Source organism: Bactrocera dorsalis, unplaced genomic scaffold (assembly GCF_023373825.1).
Source record: "Bactrocera dorsalis isolate Fly_Bdor unplaced genomic scaffold, ASM2337382v1 BdCtg388, whole genome shotgun sequence".
Taxonomy (NCBI): domain Eukaryota; kingdom Metazoa; phylum Arthropoda; class Insecta; order Diptera; family Tephritidae; genus Bactrocera; species Bactrocera dorsalis.
This window is the reverse complement of record NW_026038439.1, coordinates 1-19,000: the sequence shown is the minus strand read 5'-3', so window position 1 is coordinate 19,000 and position 19,000 is coordinate 1. Positions and strand designations below refer to the sequence as shown.

The 19,000-nt window shown below is 33.7% G+C and overlaps 1 protein-coding gene across 2 annotated transcripts; it reads right to left on the bottom strand.

Annotated features, from left to right (window-relative positions):
- Window positions 1-1,472: 1,472 nt before the first annotated feature.
- On the bottom strand, window positions 1,473-8,303 carry LOC125780281 (uncharacterized). Of its 2 annotated transcripts, XR_007423699.1 has the most exons (3): window positions 6,848-8,303; window positions 1,829-2,328; window positions 1,473-1,758 (listed from the first exon to the last, which is right to left on the bottom strand). XR_007423699.1 is itself a non-coding variant. In XM_049462257.1 (2 exons), the coding sequence occupies exons 1-2, from the start codon at window positions 7,256-7,258 to the stop codon at window positions 1,876-1,878; spliced, it is 864 nt and encodes a 287-aa protein (XP_049318214.1). In that variant the 5' UTR covers window positions 7,259-8,303; the 3' UTR covers window positions 1,473-1,875. The 2 variants fall into 2 exon arrangements, 1 of the variants encoding a protein (XP_049318214.1); XM_049462257.1 differs by having other exon boundaries at window positions 1,473-2,328.
- Window positions 8,304-19,000: the final 10,697 nt, after the last annotated feature.

Below are 19,000 nucleotides of genomic sequence, written 5' to 3'. Positions count from 1 at the left end.
TACTTGAGAGCTGCGTACCAACCTTTAAGTATGATTTGATCGCGAATCATTTCATCTACGAAATTTGCGGGACAGTTAGTAGCGGAACAATTAAATTTACACTCCCTTGCAATTCCATGAAGTTCGGCAACCCATTCAGAGAAACTAAAAACATAGAGAAGGTGCAGGTTCGACTGCGAACATTTGTTAGATTTTTATTAGGGAATTTGCCGGATTCGTTAACATTGCGAGTCTGATTTCGCCCCGCAATTTTAACATTTTTTACCATTCTCTCACATATTCTAAGCGAGAATATGAAGAGAATATGTATTCACGGGCATATGATGAAGTGGCATATACAGAGAAACTAAAAACATAGAGAAGGTGCAAATCGAAAACTGTATGATGGTTCGATTGCGCGGCTAACAGAGCTGATAGATTTTTATTAGGGAATTCGCCGTGCTCGCTGCTATTTTAGCATAATTGAGCACGTGGAGTGGCAGAAATATATGAAAATAAATAAAGAGAATTTGCTTTCGTAGAAAAAATATACAAAGGCACACAGAGAATGTAAAAAAGCATTCTCTGAGTGACATATGTATGCATACATATATTGTATTATATGACCATTGTCACATATGCGTGATCTTTGGCACATTTGCCTGTATGTTTACAACATCCAATAATGGCCGTCTTTTGGCATCTATGTTGCCACGGGCAACCAAGGTCAAGGGCTGGTAGAAAATCGGAGTTTTGCCGAAAAAAATAAAGTAATGGCCGCCGATTGTCACCCCTTGCCGCTGTAGCAGTTTCGCCAACAAACTAGCGTAAATATGTATGCATATGTATGAGCTTGCATACATATCGACGCTGATTTTTGCGAGAAGCACCACAAATTTGTTCAAATTATGATTTTTAGCTTTTGCCATCGTCGCGAAAAGACGACTTGTAGGCAAAGGCATGCTCGGGGAGATGTTACGTTCTGTTTATATGAATGAAACGAGGTTTATGAATGAAATTCTTCGCCAATTTGGCTGCCATATTGACTTGTGAAGATCAATTTTTTGTTGGTGACATATTCATATGTGTACGCATATGTTTGTGTATATGCTTGTGCATTATTTGTTCGACATATAAGTATAAGTATAGAAATAGGCTTTTGTAGAACATTTGCTTTCGCAAACATGCAGACAAATGTGCAAACGACATAATATATGTATGATTGTTTCGCATTTTGCTTCTACGCTGGTCAAATTTCTATACAAAAATCCGCTGAAATGTGTGAGAAAATAAAATAGACAATTAAGGCAAATAATTCTTAAAAAATTTATTGATAATTAAATATAAACGAAAATACATGTACATTTATTTTAATTTATTAAAAAACTTATTTTATTTTATTTAGTAAATTTATTTAAACTCATTTAATTATTAATAATATTAAAAAACTTAGTTTATTTTATTAAAAACTGAAATGAAAAATAGAAAGAAAATTCAATTTATTAGAAATAAACATATAAAAGAATATAATTTTAATTAAACACGATTTTCAGAATTTGTCTACCCACAACCACAAATTCTCACACAACCTAATCAATAAAGATTAGGTCTTTTTCACCAGCTTTTTTTAAAGCTTGGCTCACGTGTTCATACTACCTACTTACTAAGTTAATAAATACTAAAACTAACTACAAACTAACAATAACTAATACTACAAAACTATTTACAACTTAATCTACCCTGAAAGAAAAAAAAGAACATTATTAGTTTGTGAAGAAGCTGAAAAAAGAAGGAAAAAATGTGTTAGTTATTTCAATAATATATTTTGCATTGGATGTATTTCTTTTACCTTTTATCCAACGAAAGTCACTAGAACAATTAAATATGGCCTGCAATCTATCGTGCCAGTTTTTTTAATTTTTGTTTTTTGTTGTAGCCCCTCGCCCTTACTTCATTTTTGTACAGCTCTTCCTGCTGGTGTGCTAGCCATTTCGCGTTCTTGAACAGTAAAACTGTTATTAAAAAGTCCAAAAATTGGTGCCTATGTTCGAGGCAATCTCCTGCCTCGGTATACCACTCTGGGTATTTCTCTTGTGTAATTGCAGTAATCTGGGCTAAAATCATTGATTTTATACCCACTCTGCAAGAATTTGCTATAAAGAGCTCTTTATAGCAGCTCATTTGGAGGCGGCTTATTTCAAATACTCTATCGTCGGGATTAACCAGCCTTAGGTCATTGTCTCCTTTGTAATTCTTCGACCTTATAAGGGCTTCCGATGAGTCTTGTAATGATAAATCCTTCTTTTGCATTAATAAGGCACATTTCTCGCACTTTAGTCGACAAAAAACCTTTTGGTATATCGCATAGCCAGTATAATAACGACGAACCTGTTTTTCTGCTACTTTTTCTGTCTCAGCAAATTGCTCATCTGGAATACAAATTTGTTCCACGGCAAGTTGCTCAGACGGTTTTAAATTTTCTTTAAGGTCGTCGTCCTGGCCAATATTCCAATCTAGGTTGATGTCATCGTCTTCTTCGCAATTGCTGCCTGTTTGCGAGAAGTTCCGTCGCAATATATGCATAGACAATAGTCTTGCTACAATATATTGTATTTCATGTGCGGATGGATGATTGTTTGCTCCTAAACTTGCGCGAATTTTATAAAAAAAGTTTTCCAGGGCATCCTGGTTCATTCTCCCTAAGAGTATAAAAGATATATTCCAATACTCCGCGAATATATCGCCGCTCAATGCAATCATTGCATTTATGCTGTCGATCAGTTTTAACCAACAAAGGATTTTCAACAAAATATTAAACAATTTCCCTTTTCTTATTTAATATTGTTGTTTTTTTAGTTAAACTAGACTTAAACTTTTCACATGATAATATCTCAGATTATAAGAAAAATGAAAATAAAATAAAATAATTTGCCATATCTGGGTTAAAACTATACAAAAAAACCTTTTTCCAATTTGTTTACAATAATTTAGCTTCGTTCACTGCTTTTAATTCCTTCCCATTTTTGGATCCACATAAACTTTATTCACCGCAGGCCACTGTCCTTATTATTTTATTAGCCAATATATGTAAGTGCATTAAAAATACACTCACTTGTATGTGCACCCGCAAATATCACAACACACAAAACAACCAAAAGATCACAACACACACACGCACACGCACTGGTATTTGCACCCGCAAAAAGGAAAACACACACAAGCACTGGTATTTGCACCAAAAGATCGTAGCACCCACAAGAAATATTACAATTGAATAAAAGAATTGCACTTACCTAATTCCAACGTTGGTACTGCATCCTTTTTTAGCCTTCTTGTGCCAATTGCCTCTTTCTGAAAATGCTCCTCACAAACGAATGAGTTGGTGGCTGCAAAGTAGTCAGTGGGAGAAATTTTTAGATTCTCCTTCCACTTTTCAGCCAGCACCCATTCATTTGGGAAGCAGAAAAGTCGGAATACCCCATCGCTGGTATTCCCACACCCGCGCACACGACAATTTCGTATTTTCGGCATTTTTCCGAAACTTTTAAATTAATTTATATAAAAAATTCACGATTTGACACTTAACCGGACAAAAACACGTCGTACCCGCGTAAAATCACCAACTTTATGAATATTGGCGCAATTATTGACACTTCAATTTTATGTAAACTTTAAAACATATTTCCATATGAATACATAATATATTTGATTTTGGCGCAATTATCGACACTTGTCAATTGGGCCAATATACATAAAAGTAGGAGAAAGAAAATGTAAGAAGAAGATTTTTACTTAATATGTAAATATTTATTTGATTTTGGGGCAATTATTGACACTTGTCTTAATATACAAAATTGGGCCAAAACGAAACAATGAAATACATAATTACTTTTGCATGTCAATATAGAAATGCCGACGGCAAAACGCAAAGGCATATATTGCACATACATACAAGCGTGGTTGAAAGCAAAAATTGAAGCATAAGAAATTGAAACGCCGACGGCAAAACGAAATTGCTTACATTTGTACATTGCGTATTGATCATGAAAATATCAATCATCATGTTTAGGTTAATCTTTTATACATATGTATATTTAAAATGACTTATTATAAAATAAGATCAAATTAACATGAAATAATTCGAAAAGTAATAAATCAAAAATAAAAAGGTCTACATACATATTTCCATACAAAATTGTACTCATCATAATTACATATGTGTACAAGTCAATATTCAATTAGAAATAATTTTTCTTCAATATTAGATAGGATTCATACAAAATTGTACTCATCATAATTATGTGTACAAGTCAATATTCAATTGCCGACGGCAAAACGCAAAAGCATACACATACATACTTATTTGCATACATTGCGATTCCCAAGTTGAAAATTGAAGCTGAAAATATAACAAAGTTGGGAGATCATAAGGAGCAGCATGCATATGTTTATGTCTTCATATTCATATTCAATGCATGCATATGTTTACATATGTCTTCATATTCATATTCATGCATACATATATTTATGTCTCTTCATATTCTTGCGTATGTGAGACAGAGAACATCATGTATTTTGTACACATTTTTCGGTGTCAAAATGAAACAAAATATAAACAAGCAAAACGAAATTCTTCGTTGCGAGTCTCTTCATATTTTCTGCTTCGACATGTACATATATGCCAGAGAAACTAAAAACATAGAGAAGGTGCAGGTTCGACTGCGAACATTTGTTAGATTTTTATTAGGGAATTTGCCGTATTCGTTAACATTGCGAGTCTGATTTCGCCCCGCAATTTTAACATTTTTTACCATTCTCTCACATATTCTAAGCGAGAATATGAAGAGAATATGTATTCACGGCATATGATGAAGTGGCATATACAGAGAAACTAAAAACATAGAGAAGGTGCAAATCGAAATCTGTATGATGGTTCGATTGCGCGGCTAACAGAGCTGATAGATTTTTATTAGGGAATTCGCCGTGCTCGCTGCTATTTAGCATAATTGAGCACGTGGAGTGGCAGAAATATATGAAAATAAATAAAGAGAATTTGCTTCGTAGAAAAATATACAAAGGCACACAGAGAATGTAAAAAAGCATTCTCTGAGTGACATATGTATGCATATATTGTATTATATGACCATTGTCACATATGCGTGATCTTTGGCACATTTGTCTGTATGTTTACAACATCCAATAATGGCCGTCTTTTGGCATCTATGTTGCCACGGGCAACCAAGGTCAAGGGCTGGTAGAAAATCGGAGTTTTGCCGAAAAAAATAAAGTAATGGCCGCCGATTGTCACCCCTTGCCGCTGTAGCAGTTTCGCCAACAAACTAGCGTAAATATGTATGCATATGTATGAGCTTGCATACATATCGACGCTGATTTTTGCGAGAAGCACAAGAATTTGTTCAAATTATGATTTTTAGCTTTTGCCATCGTCGCGAAAAGACGACTCGTAGGCAAAGGCATGCTCGGGGAGATGTTACGTTCTGTTTATATGAATGAAGCGAGGTTTATGAATGAAATCCTTCGCCAATTTGGCTGCCGTATTGACTTGTGAAGATCAATTTTTTGTTGGTGACATATTCATATGTGTACCCATATGTTTGTGTGTATGCTTGTGCATTATTTGTTCGACATATAAGTATAAGCAGAGAAATAGGCTTTTGTAGAACATTTGCTTTCGCAAACATACAGACAAATGTGCAAACGACATAATATATGTATGTTTGTTTCGCATTTTGCTTCTACGCCGGTCAAATTTCTATACAAAAATCGCCTGAAATGTGTGAGAAAATAAAATGGACAACCAAGGCAAATAATTCTTAAAAAATCTATTGATAAATAAATATAAATGAAAATGCATGTACATTTATTTTAATTTATTAAAAAAACTTGTTTTAATTTATTTAGTAAATTTATTTAAACTCATTTAATTATTTAATATTAAAAAACTTAGTTTATTTTATTAAAAACTGAAATGAAAAATAAAAAGAAAATTCATTTTATTAGAAATAAACATAAAAAAGAATATAATTTTAATTAAACACGATTTTCAGAATTTGTCTACCCACAACCACAAATTCTCACACAACCTAATCAATAAAGATTAGGTCTTTTTCACCAGCTTTTTTCAAAGCTTGGCTCACGTGTTCATACTACCTACTTACTAAATTAATAAATACTAAAACTAACTACAAACTAACAATAACTACTACTACAAACTACATATTTACAACTTAATCTACCCTGAAAGAAAAAAAAGAACATTATTAGTTTGTGAAGAAGCTGAAAAAAGAAGGAAAAAATGTGTTAGTTATTTCAATAATATATTTTGCATTGGATGTATTTCTTTTACCTTTTATCCAACGAAAGTCACTAGAACAATTAAATATGGCCTGCAATCTATCGTGCCAGTTTTTTTAATTTTTGTTTTTTGTTGTAGCCCCTCGCCCTTACTTCATTTTTGTACAGCTCTTCCTGCTGGTGTGCTAGCCATTTCGCGTTCTTGAACAGTAAAACTGTTATTAAAAAGTCCAAAAATTGGTGCCTATGTTCGAGGCAATCTCCTGCTTCGGTATACCACTCTGGGTATTTCTGTTGTGTAATTGCAGTAATCTGGGCTAAAATCATTGATTTTATACCCACTCTGCAAGAATTTGCTATAAAGAGCTCTTTATAGCAGCTCATTTGGAGGCGGCTTATTTCAAATACTCTGTCGTCGGGATTAACCAGCCTTAGGTCATTGTCTCCTTTGTAATTTTTCGACCTTATAAGGGCTTCCGATGAGTCTTGTAATGATAAATCCTTCTTTTGCATTAATAAGGCACATTTCTCGCACTTTAGTCGACAAAAAAACCTTTTGGTATATCGCATACCCAGTATAATAACGACGAACCTGTTTTTCTGCTACTTTTTCTGTCTCAGCAAATTGCTCATCTGGAATACAAATTTGTTCCACGGCAAGTTGCTCAGACGGTTTTAAATTTTCTTTAAGGTCGTCGTCCTGTCCAATATTCCAATCTAGGTTGATGTCATCGTCTTCTTCGCAATTGCTGCCTGTTTGCGAGAAGTTCCGTCGCAATATATGCATAGACAATAGTCTTGCTACAATATATTGTATTTCATGTGCGGATGGATGATTGTTTGCTCCTAAACTTGCGCGAATTTTATAAAAAAAGTTTTCCAGGGCATCCTGGTTCATTCTCCCTAAGAGTATAAAAGATATATTCCAATACTCCGCGAATATATCGCCGCTCAATGCAATCATTGCATTTATGCTGTCGATCAGTTTTAACCAACAAAGGATTTTCAACAAAATATTAAACAATTTCCCTTTTCTTATTTAATATTGTTGTTTTTTTAGTTAAACTAGACTTAAACTTTTCACATGATAATATCTCAGATTATAAGAAAAATGAAAATAAAATAAAATAATTTGCCATATCTGGGTTAAACTATACAAAAAAACCTTTTTCCAATTTGTTTACAATAATTTAGCTTCGTTCACTGCTTTTAATTCCTTCCCATTTTTGGATCCACATAAACTTTATTCACCGCAGGCCACTGTCCTTATTATTTTATTAGCGGATCAATATAAGTGCATTAAAAATACACTCACTTGTATGTGCACCCGCAAATATCACAACACACAAAACAACCAAAAGATCACAACACACACACGCACACGCACTGGTATTTGCACCCGCAAAAAGGAAAACACACACAAGCACTGGTATTTGCACCAAAAGATCGTAGCACCCACAAGAAATATTACAATTGAATAAAAGAATTGCACTTACCTAATTCCAACGTTGGTACTGCATCCTTTTTCAGCCTTCTTGCGCCAATTGCCTCTTTCTGAAAATGCTTCTCACAAACGAATGAGTTGGTGGCTGCAAAGTGGTCAGTGGGAGAAATTTTTAGATTCTCCTTCCACTTTTCAGCCAGCACCCATTCATTTGGGAAGCAGAAAAGCCGGAATACCCCTTCGCTGGTACTCCCACACCCGCGCACACGACATTTACGTATTTTCGGCATTTTTCCCGACACTTTTCAATTAATTTATATAAAAAATTCACAATTTAACACTTAACCGGACAAAAACACGTCGTACCCGCGTAAAATCACCAACTTTATGAATATTGGCGCAATTATTGACACTTCAATTTTATGTAAACTTTAAAACATATTTACATATGACTACATAATATATTTGATTTTGGCGCAATTATCGACACTTGCCAATTGGGCCAATATACATAAAAGTAGGAGAAAGAAACAGGTAAGAAGAAGATTTTTACTTAATATGTAAATATTTATTCGATTTTGGCGCAATTCTTGACACTTGTCTTAATATACAAAATTGGGCCAAAACGAAACAATGAAATACATAATTACTTTTGCATGTCAATATAGAAACGCAAAGGCATATATTGCACATACATACAAGCGTGGTTGAAAGCAAAAATTGAAGCATAAGAAATTGAAACGCCGACGGCAAAACGAAATTGCTTACATTTGTACATTGCGTATGTATCATGAAAATATGATCATCATGTTTAGGTTAATCTTTTATACATATATTTAAAATGACTTATTATAAAATAAGATCAAATTAACATGAAATAATTCGAAAAATAATAAATCAAAAATAAAAAAGTCTACATACATATTTCCATACAAAATTGTACTCATCATAATTACATATGTGTACAAGTCAATATTCAATTAGAAATAATTTTTCTTCAATATTAGATAGGATTCATACAAAATTGTACTCATCATAATTATGTGTACAAGTCAATATTCAATTGCCGACGGCAAAACGCAAAAGCATACACATACATACTTATTTGCATACATTGCGATTCCCAAGTTGAAAAATTGAAGCTGAAAATATAACAAAGTTGGGAGTTCATAAGGAGCAGCATGCATATGTTTATGTCTTCATATTCATATTCAATGCATGCATCTGTTTACATATGACTTCATATTCATATTCATGCATACATATATTTATGTCTCTTCAAATTCTTGCGTATGAGAGACAGAGAACATCATGTATTTTGTACACATTTTTCGGTGTCAAAATGAAACAAAATATAAACAAGCAAAACGAATTTCTTCGTTGCGAGTCTCTTCATATTTTCTGCTTTGACATGTACATATATGCCAGAGAAACTAAAAACATAGAGAAGGTGCAGGTTCGACTGCGAACATTTGTTAGATTTTTATTAGGGAATTTGCCGTATTCGTTAACATTGCGAGTCTGATTTCGCCCCGCAATTTTAACATTTTTTACCATTCTCTCACATATTCTAAGCGAGAATATGAAGAGAATATGTATTCACGGCATATGATGAAGTGGCATATACAGAGAAACTAAAAACATAGAGAAGGTGCAAATCGAAATCTGTATGATGGTTCGATTGCGCGGCTAACAGAGCTGATAGATTTTTATTAGGGAATTCGCCGTGCTCGCTGCTATTTAGCATAATTGAGCACGTGGAGTGGCAGAAATATATGAAAATAAATAAAGAGAATTTGCTTCGTAGAAAAATATACAAAGGCACACAGAGAATGTAAAAAAGCATTCTCTGAGTGACATATGTATGCATACATATATTGTATTATATGACCATTGTCACATATGCGTGATCTTTGGCACATTTGCCTGTATGTTTACAACATCCAATAATGGCCGTCTTTTGGCATCTATGTTGCCACGGGCAACCAAGGTCAAGGGCTGGTAGAAAATCGGAGTTTTGCCGAAAAAAATAAAGTAATGGCCGCCGATTGTCACCCCTTGCCGCTGTAGCAGTTTCGCCAACAAACTAGCGTAAATATGTATGCATATGTATGAGCTTGCATACATATCGACGCTGATTTTTGCGAGAAGCACCAGAAATTTGTTCAAATTATGATTTTTAGCTTTTGCCATCGTCGCGAAAAGACGACTCGTAGGCAAAGGCATGCTCGGGGAGATGTTACGTTCTGTTTATATGAATGAAGCGAGGTTTATGAATGAAATCCTTCGCCAATTTGGCTGCCGTATTGACTTGTGAAGATCAATTTTTTGTTGGTGACATATTCACATGTGTACGCATATGTTTGTGTATATGCTTGTGCATTATTTGTTCGACATATAAGTATAAGTATAGAAATAGGCTTTTGTAGAACATTTGCTTTCGCAAACATGCAGACAAATGTGCAAACGACATAATATATGTATGATTGTTTCGCATTTTGCTTCTACGCCGGTCAAATTTCTATACAAAAATCGCCTGAAATGTGTGAGAAAATAAAATGGACAACCAAGGCAAATAATTCTTAAAAAATCTATTGATAAATAAATATAAATGAAAATGCATGTACATTTATTTTAATTTATTAAAAAAACTTGTTTTAATTTATTTAGTAAATTTATTTAAACTCATTTAATTATTTAATATTAAAAAACTTAGTTTATTTTATTAAAAACTGAAATGAAAAATAAAAAGAAAATTCATTTTATTAGAAATAAACATAAAAAAGAATATAATTTTAATTAAACACGATTTTCAGAATTTGTCTACCCACAACCACAAATTCTCACACAACCTAATCAATAAAGATTAGGTCTTTTTCACCAGCTTTTTTCAAAGCTTGGCTCACGTGTTCATACTACCTACTTACTAAATTAATAAATACTAAAACTAACTACAAACTAACAATAACTAATACTAAAAAATATTTAAAACTTAATTATACCCTTAAATAAAAAAAATAAAATTATTAGTTTTTTAAGAAGCTGAAATTAGAGAAAAAAGAAGTAAAAATGTCTTTTAGTTATTTCAATAATATATTTTGCATTGGATGTATTTCTTTTACCTTTTATCCAACGAAAGTCACTAGAACAATTAAATATGGCCTGCAATCTATCGTGCCAGTTTTTTTAATTTTTGTTTTTTGTTGTAGCCCCTCGCCCTTACTTCATTTTTGTACAGCTCTTCCTGCTGGTGTGCTAGCCATTTCGCGTTCTTGAACAGTAAAACTGTTATTAAAAAGTCCAAAAACTGGTGCCTATGTTCGAGGCAATCTCCTGCTTCGGTATACCACTCAGGGTATTTCTGTTGTGTAATTGCAGTAATCTGGGCTAAAATCATTGATTTTATACCCACTCTGCAAGAATTTGCTATAAAGAGCTCTTTATAGCAGCTCATTTGGAGGCGGCTTATTTCAAATACTCTGTCGTCGGGATTAACCAGCCTTAGGTCATTGTCTCCTTTGTAATTTTTCGACCTTATAAGGGCTTCCGATGAGTCTTGTAATGATAAATCCTTCTTTTGCATTAATAAGGCACATTTCTCGCACTTTAGTCGACAAAAAACCTTTTGGTATATCGCATACCCAGTATAATAACGACGAACCTGTTTTTCTGCTACTTTTTCTGTCTCAGCAAATTGCTCATCTGGAATACAAATTTGTTCCACGGCAAGTTGCTCAGACGGTTTTAAATTTTCTTTAAGGTCGTCGTCCTGGCCAATAGTCCAATCTAGGTTGATGTCATCGTCTTCTTCGCAATTGCTGCCTGTTTGCGAGAAGTTCCGTCGCAATATATGCATAGACAATAGTCTTGCTACAATATATTGTATTTCATGTGCGGATGGATGATTGTTTGCTCCTAAACTTGCGCGAATTTTATAAAAAAAGTTTTCCAGGGCATCCTGGTTCATTCTCCCTAAGAGTATAAAAGATATATTCCAATACTCCGCGAATATATCGCCGCTCAATGCAATCATTGCATTTATGCTGTCGATCAGTTTTAACCAACAAAGGATTTTCAACAAAATATTAAACAATTTCCCTTTTCTTATTTAATATTGTTGTTTTTTTAGTTAAACTAGACTTAAACTTTTCACATGATAATATCTCAGATTATAAGAAAAATGAAAATAAAATAAAATAATTTGCCATATCTGGTTAAAACTATACAAAAAAACCTTTTTCCAATTTGTTTACAATAATTTAGCTTCGTTCACTGCTTTTAATTCCCTCCCATTTTTGGATCCACATAAACTTTATTCACCGCAGGCCACTGTCCTTATTATTTTATTAGCGGATCAATATAAGTGCATTCAAAATACACTCACTTGTGTGTGCTCCCGCAAATATCACAACACACACTCACACTATTTGCACCCGCAACCAAAAGAGCACAACACACACACGCACACGCACTGATATTTGCACCCGCAAAAAGGAAAACACACACAAGCACTGGTATTTGCACATACCCCCTTGTTGTAAGGGCACCCACAAGAAATATTGCAAATAAATAAAAGAATTGCACTTACCTAATTCCAACGTTGGTACTGCATCCTTTTTCAGCCTTCTTGCGCCAATTGCCTCTTTCTGAAAATGCTTCTCACAAACGAATGAGTTGGTGGCTGCAAAGTGGTCAGTGGGAGAAATTTTCAGGTTCTCCTTCCACTTTTCAGCCAGCACCCATTCATTTGGGAAGCAGAAAAGACGGAATACCCCATCGCTGGTACTCCCACACCCGCGCACACGACATTTACGTATTTTCGGCATTTTTCCCGACACTTTTCAATTAATTTATATAAAAAATTCACAATTTAACACTTAACCGGACAAAAACACGTCGTACCCGCGTAAAATCACCAACTTTATGAATATTGGCGCAATTATTGACACTTCAATTTTATGTAAACTTTAAAACATATTTACATATGACTACATAATATATTTGATTTTGGCGCAATTATCGACACTTGCCAATTGGGCCAATATACATAAAAGTAGGAGAAAGAAACATGTAAGAAGAAGATTTTTACTTAATATGTAAATATTTATTCGATTTTGGCGCAATTATTGACACTTGTCTTAATATACAAAATTGGGCCAAAACGAAACAATAAATACATAATTACTTTTGCATGTCAATATGGAAACGCAAAGGCATATATTGCACATACATACAAGCGTGGTTGAAAGCAAAAATTGAAGTATAAGAAATTGAAATGCCGACGGCAAAACGAAATTGCTTACATTTGTACATTGCGTATTGATCATGAAAATATCAATCATCATGTTTAGGTTAATCTTTTATACATATATTTAAAATGACTTATTATAAAATAAGATCAAATTAACATGAAATAATTCGAAAAATAATAAATCAAAAATAAAAAAGTCTACATACATATTTCCATACAAAATTGTACTCATCATAATTACATATGTGTACAAGTCAATATTCAATTAGAAATAATTTTTCTTCAATATTAGATAGGATTCATACAAAATTGTACTCATCATAATTATGTGTACAAGTCAATATTCAATTGCTGACGGCAAAACGCAAAAGCATACACATACATACTTATTTGCATACATTGCGATTCCCAAGTTGAAAAATTGAAGCTGAAAATATAACAAAGTTGGGAGATCATAAGGAGCAGCATGCATATGTTTATGTCTTCATATTCATATTCAATGCATGCATATGTTTACATATGTCTTCATATTCATATTCATGCATACATATATTTATGTCTCTTCATATTCTTGCGTATGTGAGATAGAGAACATCATGTATTTTCTACACATTTTTCGGTGTCAAAATGAAACAAAATATAAACAAGCAAAACGAAATTCTTCGTTGCGAGTCTCTTTATATTTTCTGCTTCGACACGTACATATATGCCACTCCATCATATGCCGTGAATACATATTCTCTTCATATTCTCGCTTAGAATATGTGAGAGAATGGTAAAAAATGTTAAAATTGCGGGGCGAAATCAGACTCGCAATGTTAACGAATACGGCAAATTCCCTAATAAAAATCTAACAAATGTTCGCAGTCGAACCTGCACCTTCTCTATGTTTTTAGTTTCTCTGGTATTTTGTACACATTTTTCGATGTCAAAATGAAACAAAATATAAACAAGCAAAACGAAATTCTTCGTTGCGAGTCTCTTCATATTTTCTGCTTCGACACGTACATATATGCCAGAGAAACTAAAAACATAGAGAAGGTGCAGGTTCGACTGCGAACATTTGTTAGATTTTTATTAGGGAATTTGCCGTATTCGTTAACATTGCGAGTCTGATTTCGCCCCGCAATTTTAACATTTTTTACCATTCTCTCACATATTCTAAGCGAGAATATGAAGAGAATATGTATTCACGGCATATGATGGAGTGGCATATATGTACGTGTCGAAGCAGAAAATATGAAGAGACTCGCAACGAAGAATTTCGTTTTGCTTGTTTATATTTTGTTTCATTTTGACACCGAAAAATGTGTACAAAATACATGATGTTCTCTGTCTCACATACGCAAGAATATGAAGAGACATAAATATATGTATGCATGAATATGAATATGAAGACATATGTAAACATATGCATGCATTGAATATGAATATGAAGACATAAACATATGCATGCTGCTCCTTATGATCTCCCAACTTTGTTATATTTTCAGCTTCAATTTTTCAACTTGGGAATCGCAATGTATGCAAATAAGTATGTATGTGTATGCTTTTGCGTTTTGCCGTCAGCAATTGAATATTGACTTGTACACATAATTATGATGAGTACAATTTTGTATGAATCCTATCTAATATTGAAGAAAAATTATTTCTAATTGAATATTGACTTGTACACATATGTAATTATGATGAGTACAATTTTGTATGGAAATATGTATGTAGACTTTTTTATTTTTGATTTATTATTTTTCAAATTATTTCATGTTAATTTGATCTTATTTTATAATAAGTCATTTTAAATATATGTATAAAAGATTAACCTAAACATGATGATTGATATTTTCATGATCAATACGCAATGTACAAATGTAAGCAATTTCGTTTTGCCGTCGGCATTTCAATTTCTTATACTTCAATTTTTGCTTTCAACCACGCTTGTATGTATGTGCAATATATGCCTTTGCGTTTCCATATTGACATGCAAAAGTAATTATGTATTTCATTGTTTCGTTTTGGCCCAATTTTGTATATTAAGACAAGTGTCAATAATTGCCCCAAAATCAAATAAATATTTACATATTAAGTAAAAATCTTCTTCTTACATTTTCTTTCTCCTACTTTTATGTATATTGGCCCAATTGACAAGTGTCGATAATTGCGCCAAAATCAAATATATTATGTATTCATATGGAAATATGTTTTAAAGTTTACATAAAATTGAAGTGTCAATAATTGCGCCAATATTCATAAAGTTGGTGATTTTACGCGGGTGTGACGTGTTTTTGTCAAGTTAAGTTGCAAATTGTGAATTTTTTAATTTTTTAATAATTTAAAAGTGTCGGGAAAATGCCGAAAATACGTAAATGTCGTGTGCGCGGGTGTGGGAGTACCAGCGAAGGGGTATTCCGGCCTTTCTGCTTCCCAAATGAATGGGTGCTGGCTGAAAAGTGGAAGGAGAATCTAAAAATTTCTCCCACTGACCACTTTGCAGCCACCAACTCATTCGTTTGTGAGAAGCATTTTCAGAAAGAGGCAATTGGCGCAAGAAGGCTGAAAAAGGATGCAGTACCAACGTTGGAATTAGGTAAGTGCAATTCTTTTATTTATTTGCAATATTTCTTGTGGGTGCCCTTACAACAAGGGGGTATGTGCAAATACCAGTGCTTGTGTGTGTTTTCCTTTTTGCGGGTGCAAATATCAGTGCGTGTGCGTGTGTGTGTTGTGCTCTTTTGGTTGTTTTGTGTGTTGTGATATTTGCGGGAGCACACACAAGTGAGTGTATTTTGAATGCACTTATATTGATCCGCTAATAAAATAATAAGGACAGTGGCCTGCGGTGAATAAAGTTTATGTGGATCCAAAAATGGGAGGGAATTAAAAGCAGTGAACGAAGCTAAATTATTGTAAACAAATTGGAAAAAGGTTTTTTTGTATAGTTTAACCCAGATATGGCAAATTATTTTATTTTATTTTCATTTTTCTTATAATCTGAGATATTATCATGTGAAAAGTTTAAGTCTAGTTTAACTAAAAAAACAACAATATTAAATAAGAAAAGGGAAATTGTTTAATATTTTGTTGAAAATCCTTTGTTGGTTAAAACTGATCGACAGCATAAATGCAATGATTGCATTGAGCGGCGATATATTCGCGGAGTATTCGAATATATCATTTATACTCTTAGGGAGAATGAACCAGGATGCCCTGGAAAACTTTTTTTATAGGATTCGCGCAAGTTTGGGAGCAAACAATCATCCATCGGCACATGAAATACAATATATTGTAGCAAGACTATTGTCTATGCATATATTGCGACGGAACTTCTCGCAAACAGGCAGCAATTGCGAAGAAGACGATGACATCAACCTAGATTGGAATATTGGCCAGGACGACGACCTTAAAGAAAATTTAAAACCGTCTGAGCAACTTGCCGTGGAACAAATTTGTATTCCAGATGAGCAATTTGCTGAGACAGAAAAAGTAGCAGAAAAACAGGTTCGTCGTTATTATACTGGGTATGCGATATACCAAAAGGTTTTTTGTCGACTAAAGTGCGAGAAATGTGCCTTATTAATGCAAAAGAAGGATTTATCATTACAAGACTCATCGGAAGCCCTTATAAGGTCGAAGAATTACAAAGGAGACAATGACCTAAGGCTGGTTAATCCCGACGATAGAGTATTTGAAATAAGCCGCCTCCAAATGAGCTGCTATAAAGAGCTCTTTATAGCAAATTCTTGCAGAGTGGGTATAAAATCAATGATTTTAGCCCAGATTACTGCAATTACACAACAGAAATACCCTGAGTGGTATACCGAGGCAGGAGATTGCCTCGAACATAGGCACCAATTTTTGGACTTTTTAATAACAGTTTTACTGTTCAAGAACGCGAAATGGCTAGCACACCAGCAGGAAGAGCTGTACAAAAATGAAGTAAGGGCGAGGGGCTACAACAAAAAACAAAAATTAAAAAAACTGGCACGATAGATTGCAGGCCATATTTAATTGTTCTAGTGACTTTCGTTGGATAAAAGGTAAAAGAAATACATCCAATGCAAAATATATTATTGAAATAACTAACACATTTTTTCCTTCTTTTTTCTCTCATTTCAGCTTCTTCACAAACTAATAATGTTCTTTTTTTTCTTTCAGGGTAGATTAAGTTGTAAATAGTTTGTAGTATTAGTTATTGTTAGTTTGTAGTTAGTTTTAGTATTTATTAATTTAGTAAGTAGGTAGTATGAACACGTGAGCCAAGCTTTGAAAAAAGCTGGTGAAAAAGACCTAATCTTTATTGATTAGGTTGTGTGAGAATTTGTGGTTGTGGGTAGACAAATTCTGAAAATCGTGTTTAATTAAAATTATATTCTTTTTTATGTTTATTTCTAATAAAATGAATTTTCTTTTTATTTTTCATTTCAGTTTTTAATAAAATAAACTAAGTTTTTTAATATTAAATAATTAAATGAGTTTAAATAAATTTACTAAATAAATTAAAACAAGTTTTTTTAATAAATTAAAATAAATGTACATGCATTTTCATTTATATTTATTTATCAATAGATTTTTTAAGAATTATTTGCCTTGGTTGTCCATTTTATTTTCTCACACATTTCAGGCGATTTTTGTATAGAAATTTGACCGGCGTAGAAGCAAAATGCGAAACAAACATACATATATTATGTCGTTTGCACATTTGTCTGTATGTTTGCGAAAGCAAATGTTCTACAAAAGAATATTTCTCTGCTTATACTTATATGTCGAACAAATAATGCACAAGCATACACACATACATATGCGTACACATATGAATATGTCACCAACAAAAAATTGATCTTCACAAGTCAATACGGCAGCCAAATTGGCGAAGGATTTCATTCATAAACCTCGCTTCATTCATATAAACAGAACGTAACATCTCCCCGAGCATGCCTTTGCCTACGAGTCGTCTTTTCGCGACGATGGCAAAAGCTAAAAATCATAATTTGAACAAATTCTTGTGCTTCTCGCAAAAATCAGCGTCGATATGTATGCAAGCTCATACATATGCATACATATTTACGCTAGTTTGTTGGCGAAACTGCTACAGCGGCAAGGGGTGACAATCGGCGGCCATTACTTTATTTTTTTCGGCAAAACTCCGATTTTCTACCAGCCCTTGACCTTGGTTGCCCGTGGCAACATAGATGCCAAAAGACGGCCATTATTGGATGTTGTAAACATACAGGCAAATGTGCCAAAGATCACGCATATGTGACAATGGTCATATAATACAATATATGTATGCATACATATGTCACTCAGAGAATGCTTTTTTACATTCTCTGTGTGCCTTTGTATATTTTTCTACGAAGCAAATTCTCTTTATTTATTTTCATATATTTCTGCCACTCCACGTGCTCAATTATGCTAAATAGCAGCGAGCACGGCGAATTCCCTAATAAAAATCTATCAGCTCTGTTAGCCGCGCAATCGAACCATCATACAGATTTCGATTTGCACCTTCTCTATGTTTTTAGTTTCTCTGGAACTACAGGGTTGGTACGGAAAGTAATAGAACTGAGTCGATTTAAAAAAATATTGTTAAACAATCGTTACAATTCTTTAAAAACTTCCAAAATAGGTTCCTTGAATGTCGATGAAGCGCTGCCAGTGTGACTTCTACGCATTGAAGACATCACGGAAGGTATATTCCGGAATAGGAAGAGCCGAGATGCATGCTGTTTGGATCCCCTCTGTCGTCTCAAAGTGCTTGTTTTTCATCGACCATTTCAGGCAATGAAACAAAAAGAAGTCCCTGCGAAAGCGTTGGGATGCCGGCCTTCACACATTTTCAAATTTTCTTGACACACTCCCACTCGCCGCAATTCTGGTCGTCAGTGAGCACTTTTAGGACCATCTGCAGACCTTGCGTATGTTCAAGTGTTCCGTCATGTCATTAACCATAAATTTTGATAAATTTGACATCTGGGCAGTTAAATTAATACTTAGTCGACGGTCAGAGTTTAAGA

Coding starts and splice junctions, on each gene's coding strand:
- LOC125780281 (XM_049462257.1), bottom strand. CDS start 7,258: ATGATTGCATTGAGCGGCGATATATTCGCGGAGTATTGGAATATATCT. Junction 2,329..6,847: donor GGTATGCGATATACCAAAAG/GTTTTTTTGTCG, acceptor ATATACCAAAAG/GTTTTTTGTCGACTAAAGTG.